Source organism: Sinocyclocheilus anshuiensis, unplaced genomic scaffold (assembly GCF_001515605.1).
Source record: "Sinocyclocheilus anshuiensis isolate Anshui unplaced genomic scaffold, SAMN03320099.WGS_v1.1 scaffold238, whole genome shotgun sequence".
NCBI lineage: Eukaryota > Metazoa > Chordata > Actinopteri > Cypriniformes > Cyprinidae > Sinocyclocheilus > Sinocyclocheilus anshuiensis.
Genome location: NW_015547674.1, coordinates 775,777 through 782,632, shown reverse-complemented (window position 1 = coordinate 782,632; position 6,856 = coordinate 775,777). Strand labels below are relative to the sequence as shown.

The 6,856-nt window shown below is 40.2% G+C and overlaps 1 protein-coding gene across 1 annotated transcript in view; it reads left to right on the top strand.

The window, feature by feature from the left end:
- The window catches only part of LOC107702903 (uracil-DNA glycosylase-like), a 5,590-nt gene extending 760 nt beyond the window's left edge, over positions 1–4,830 (top strand). Inside the window, 6 exon segments of the mRNA XM_016505338.1 lie at positions 1–69; positions 153–248; positions 1,464–1,561; positions 2,271–2,359; positions 4,067–4,245; positions 4,342–4,830. The exon segment at positions 1–69 is cut by the window's left edge and continues 11 nt beyond it. Of these exon segments, the coding sequence (XP_016360824.1) occupies positions 1–69; positions 153–248; positions 1,464–1,561; positions 2,271–2,359; positions 4,067–4,245; positions 4,342–4,482 (672 nt within the window). The 3' untranslated portion in view covers positions 4,483–4,830.
- The last annotated feature ends 2,026 nt before the right edge of the window (positions 4,831–6,856 follow it).

The window sequence follows — 6,856 nt, the reverse complement described above, 5'->3', positions numbered from 1 at the left end:
CCGAGCGGCTTTGGAGAGAGCTGGAAGGCGGCGCTCAGCGCGGAACTCGGGAGGCGCTACTTTAGATCAGTAAGTGACCAGCACATGAAAAACTACTGACATTTGAAACTTTCTAAAATGTAGAGTAACACAGCAGAGTTTCTCTTTCGCAGTTAATGTCATTTGTTGCTGAGGAGATGCAAAAGCACACCATCTACCCTCCTCCAGATGAGGTTTTTACCTGGACACAAGCATGTGGCATAAAAGATGTGAGTGGGATGTCATGCTCTCATGCAAGGCAGGTGGGGTTGCCAACTTCAGAAAAGGAAGATACAGGACAATATATGTAAGGAACATATGAAAATTAGATGAAAACTCGTATTTTTAAATTAAAGACAACTTATAGATTTTATACGGGCTACACTTTTTTTTTTACTGGTCATTTTGTGTTTCAAGAATAAGGTCCAAGGTTAAGAATACGCTAGAAGTTACTTAAATGTAAAATGTTTTTCTCTATTTAAAAACATTACTATAGTGAAAGACTTCTCTTATTGATCACGGCTCAGGTAGATTGCATGTTTTCTTGACCGGCTGCATGTTGGACTCATGAAAACTAATAACGTTGTTTGCATTCGCCAAATCTGATTTGCTGAAGCCAAAACACGGGCGGTGAAGGGAATTGGCGTTAGTGTGACCACCGCCTGCTGTAAAGCGTGAGCGACCAGCCAGCAGAGGATAACAACAGACAACAGATGCTGTCCAACTTCACCCAGAAATGAAAGTTTACATTATGTACTCGCCCTCACGTTGTTCCAAACCTGCATGACTGACTTTCTCCTGTGAGACATAAAAGAAGATCTGCAGAAGACAGTCATCCTCCATGTCTGGAACAATGTAAGGGTAGTTAAGTGAAGTAGGTCAGGATTCTTATTTTTGGGTGAAATATCCCTTTAACAGAACTCTTGGGCGTGTGCTTTATATTATACATCTGTATGATTGTCTAATTCTAAAAATTGATACACGCATTCTAAAATGACAGTTAAGTTCATCAATCATGAAACGAATTAAATTCAGGTATAAAGTGTCTCTACAGAAGACAATGGTGGCTCAATTCAGATAGTGTCACTGTTAGCACACTGAACTTTTCTGAAATAATTGTTTCTCATCATTTTCTTATTTATGACTGTTAATTGTCCACTCAAGTGCTTTCTAGAACAAGAATTAGACAAATCGCTGGTCATGTATGACTCTGGCTCTGCAGGTGCACATGCTTACATATCAGCAGCTGCATCTGAAACCAGTCAGTAAATGCTACTTATGCACTGTTTGGTTGTTCGGGACACTCTGGAGCGTGGCCTAGAGTCATTTATTTCATTAACTGTTTGTACAAAACTATACTCAAAACATGCCAAGGTGTTTATTTGCTCTTAAAATACAGCATGGTTTTCTAAGAGTGTTGTAATCATTTTTTCTTGTGATGGCAGGTGAAGGTTGTGATACTTGGCCAGGATCCTTATCATGGACCTAACCAGGCTCACGGGCTTTGTTTCAGCGTGCAGAGACCTGTGCCTCCTCCACCGAGGTATCGCCTTGCAGTCATCAACTCAGGGTTTATTTTTATAGCGCTTTTCACTTCAAAGCAGCTTTTCAGATTGGATTATCTTATTGTGATATTGATCAATTGCTAGTTTGATAGTGTGAATACATTTCTTTAGTTTCCCAGACAGCAAGCCAGAAGTGACTGTGGCAAGGAACAAAAAAACCCAAAATTTTGTGTTAAACACAGCAAGAAAAAACACTCCTCTGGGTTCTGCTTTAAGGTCCGCGTCCTGAGTTTTGCTCCAACACACTTTCCTGAAAGTTTCTAGTAATCCTGAAGACTTCAGCTGTTCATGTGAGCTAAACTAAACTCTGAAGGACAGTGGCTCTGCTGGATCAGGATTAGTGATGCATGTATTGTCTGGACTGTAAGAATGAAGTGTTTTTGAGTTCTGGATTTAGAAGATGAGGTCGATTTAGCAGGTTTAGAAGATCTAGAAGGGCCTGGTTCCCCTGGAATAAAACCTCCTGTCAAACATTACACTTAGGTTCTTAACTGTAGAAGACAATGCAAAGAGACAACCACTGAGTGACAAATTATATGAAAAAAGTGGGACAAAAAAGTTTGTCCCACTAATCTCTGTTCTTTTGAATGTCACTGAGCATGTAAGCACAAGGATGTTGCAAATTATTAAAGGGACTAGATGATTGTTTTTGATGCAATGATTTTATGACACTTTTGCTGTTGACAGCTTGGTGAACATCTTCAAAGAACTGGCTTCAGACATCGAAGGCTTTGAGCATCCCGGTCATGGAGATCTGAGAGGATGGGCCAAGCAAGGTGTGCGTCTTCGTGGAGTACACATTAATAGTTAATTAATTACACAACTGATGACACAAGATGTGTCAAAAGACAGATCCATTTTACAACTGCGATGCAGATTTTGGTTTAGAAATAGTAGTTTTTATCAGCAAAAAAAACACATTTCATAAAAAAAAAAATTCTCCCATTTTAATATTAATTTGAGCTAATTCCAAAGTCATGGCTATTGTACTTTTCTCCTCATAGGTGTCTGATAGCTGATTTCCTTGTGCACGTAAGTGTCATAGATAGATAGATAGATAGATAGATAGATGCTAAGGACCTCAGAGGGGTTGCTAGGCTATTCTAGGTGGTTGCTAGGGTATTTGGAGTGGTTGCTATGTCGTTACTTGGCTAACTGGGGGCGTTGCTAGGGTGTAGCTATACGGTTGCTAAGGTACCCGGGTCGGTTGCTAGGGTGTTGCTATGCGGTTGCTAGGCTACCTGGAGTGGTTGCTATGCGGTTGCTAGGGTACCCAGGGCTATTGTACTTTTCTCCTCATAGGTGTATGAAAGCTGATTTCCTCGTGCATGTAAGTGTCATATATAAGATAGATAGATGCTAAGGACCTCAGAGTGGTTGCTAGGATATTCTAGGTGGTTGCTAGGGTATTTGGAGCAGTTGCTATGTTGGTACTTGGCTAACTGGGGTGGTTGCTAGGGTGTTGCTATGCGGTTGCTAGGGTACCCAGGGCTATTGTACTTTTCTCCTCATAGGTGTATGAAAGCTGATTTCCTTGTGCATGTAAGTGTCATAGATAAGATAGATAGATGCTAAGGACCTCAGAGTGGTTGCTAGGGTATTCTAGGTGGTTGCTAGGGTATTTGGAGCAGTTGCTATGTTGGTACTTGGCTAACTGGGGTGGTTGCTAGGGTGTTGCTATGCGGTTCCTGTGGTACTTGGGGTGGTTGCTAAGGCGGTTGCTAGGGTGTAGCTATACGGTTGCTAAGGTACCCGGGTCGGTTGCTAGGGTGTTGCTAGGCTACCTGGAGTGGTTGCTATGCGGTTGCTAGGGTACCCGGGGTGGTTGCCAGGGTGTTGCCATGCGGTTGCTAGGGTACCCAGGGCTATTGTACTTTTCTCCTCATAGGTGTATGATAGCTGATTTCCTCGTGCATGTAAGTGTCATAGATAGATTGATTGATTGATTGATTGATTGATAGATAGATGCTAAGGACCTCGGAGTGGTTGCTAGGGTATTTGGAGTGGTTGCTATGTTGGTACTTGGCTAACTGGGGTGGTTGCTAGGGTGTTGCTATGCGGTTGCTAGAGTACTTGGGGTGGTTGCTAAGGCCGTTGCTAGGGTGTAGCTATACGGTTGCTAAGGTACCTGGGTCAGTTGCTAGGGTGTTGCTATGCGGTTGCTAGGCTACCTGGGGTGGTTGCTATGCAGTTGCTAGGGTACCCAGGGCTATTGTACTTCTCTCCTCATAGGTGTATGATCGCTGATTTCCTGGTGCATGTAAGTGTGCTCAGTGGCACGTCTCTTTATGAATGTCTTTGGCAGGAGTTCTGTTGCTGAACGCTGTGCTGACGGTGCGCGCTGGCTACCTGGGGTGGTTGCTATGCAGTTGCTAGGGTACCCAGGGCTATTGTACTTCTCTCCTCATAGGTGTATGATCGCTGATTTCCTGGTGCATGTAAGTGTGCTCAGTGGCACGTCTCTTTATGAATGTCTTTGGCAGGAGTTCTGTTGCTGAACGCTGTGCTGACGGTGCGCGCTCACCAGGCCAACTCTGACAAGGATAAGGGCTGGGAGACGTTCACTGATGCTGTGGTACACTGGCTCAGCACTAACACGCAGGCTCTTGTCTTCATTCTCTGGGGCTCTTATGCTCAAAAGAAGGGGGCTGCCATCGACAAGGTGTGAATCTTTCAGTTTATAGATGAACACGAACAGAGGTCAGTAGATCCAGTAAATATTTCAAACAGGCAGTCACACAATGTTTTCTGATTGTAGAAGCGACACCACGTTCTGCAGACGGTGCACCCCTCGCCACTGTCTGCTCACCGCGGCTTCTTCGGATGTAAGCATTTCTCAAAGACCAATGAACTGCTGAGGAAATCAGGAAAGAAGCCCATCGACTGGAAAGCTCTGTGACCGTTTCCATTCGTGGCTGTAGATGAAATGCTGTTTGTCCTGTTTCAGAAATAAGCTTTGGTTTTTAATGTTCATTTCCTGCAAAAAAATATCCGTGTGCTTGTTCTGAATACATGTGTTTCTAGAGTAGGTCGACTGTTCATTTATCTGTCCATTGTTTTCCTTTCAGATGTTATCGATGTAGTTTTAAATGTACAACACTAACAGTGAATGTTTTTGTGTTTGTGTCTGTTAACACAATAAACTATTTTTCTACAGAATTGTATGTGCACTTTGCTTATACGGTCTAATTTTAGGTATTTTAAACATCCATCCTTCCCTCAGGTAATTTTGACCCGGAAATTAGTTTTTTTTAATTTTTTTTTAGGAATTTTTAAAAAGTGAAGTGTTCATCAGACTTTGTGAATTCTGTCACACTTGAACTTGGAATACACACCAAAAAATATATATATTTGAGTGAATTCGAGGAGTTTATGTGTGCGTAATTAAAAATAACTTTTCCCTCGCAGGTCAATTTGTGGAAAAAAAAAACGAAAATGTATTTTAAAAAAGCTGTTTTTTATTATATTTGATTTATATATATATATATATATATATATATATATACAAAATCTGACACAATCCAGTACCCCAAAGAAGGGCTGAGACTACAGAATATCCTCAATGCAGAAAACACTCGCACACAAACACACACATGGTACACGCACTCAACATAGAAACACATAACATGAATGATGTTAAAGCTGGGCAATTACTGTCATTTTGCCTTTTTAAACAAATTTTTTACTTAACACAGTTAAATTTGAGTGATGTGGTTGAGGCTAATGAGTTTATATCATATTTATATTTTTAAATATATTTATTGCATATGAAATTGTATGAATATACATGTTATAATTCAGTTTGAATTTTAAGAAAAAAAAATACAAAATACTGTTGTTGTTTTTTTATATCTAAATACATATTTGAATGCATAAACAAGCAAACTGAAGCTTTGGTCTAATTTTGTTTTGCTCAGTTAAGAATCTCAATAGGATCCTATAGGGCTCTCTAGTGGCAGTAATCATAAAATGCTATTTTATGTCATGTTTTTCCACCAGATGGCATCAGAGACACTCAGTGACCCGGGTCAAAGTGTAGGCTTTTAATAGACAAGGACTGAAATTGGTCAAATAGTCAAATTATGGCTTGGAGAGATGATTTCTACTTTACATTTGGAACGAATTATAGATACTGTTTGAAGGGCAAATTTGAACAGTTTGACAAAATCTGTCACCCTTTTCTCTGTTATCTTGATGGAAACCCTATCGTAAATGTAATGTTTTAATATTTCTTCATCATACTTTACAATTTAATGTAAACAGGTCTGGTAAGAGATTTGTAATGTGTTTCTCTCTCTTTTCCAATTTTGATTGTATTATTTGTACAGGTAAAAGAGACAAAAAATGTAAGATTGCAAATCCATCTTCAAAATCTTTGTCTTTCAATAAAACTTATTTGACAAAAAAAAAAAAAAAGGACTGAAATTGTGTCTTTGCTTGTTTTTTTTTTGTAAACAAATTGCTTTAGTCATAGTTTCTAAAAACAAATATCCAGAATATAAGGCAAATAAAAATAAAAATCACCAAAAATAAATAAATAAACCCCTATATAAATATTTAGAAATAAGACAATACTCTGATTAAGAATCTACCATGTAAACAGAGATTTTTGGCTACCTTAATCCGGCTAAAGTCATAATCGAAGTAAACACTAATCGAATTAAGACGAGGAGTATTCCTATTTAAATCGCATTATGTGCAGTAAACATGTACACACCAGGACTTTTCACCGCATTTTGCGACAGGATACACACACACACGGCAGTGCTCAACCGTTTGACGGCAAACAAAAGAATATGAAGAAAATGGCTTCAACAACGCCGTCCTCTGTTTGCATGTATAGCAAATAATTAACTGCACTTGAAGCTTTCAGTAAATTAAAAATTAAACACCCAAGACTGTATATAGCATGATAACGAAGACGAACTATATGTTTATATGTGAAACTCCGGAGGGGACGTCGGATGGCGTCGCGTGGTGACGTAATGACGTGCGCCATTAATCGAACAATGTACTCTAACACGTAAAACGGGAACAGTGTTGCCAGGTCCGCGGTTTTCCCGCGGAATCGGGCTACTTTAACACGGTCGCCGCGGGTTGAGGCGACAGCAATAACGTGATATTTCGCCTCTGGAATGCGTAAACCCCGCCAAAAAACAAACAAAAGAGTCCTATTGTACCCTCCGAACGCGATCTCGTTTTGATCAGCAACTGGGCGGGTTTTGTTGAGAATACCTGGCAACCCTGCTCAGTGCTATTGTTGTGCTCGCGAC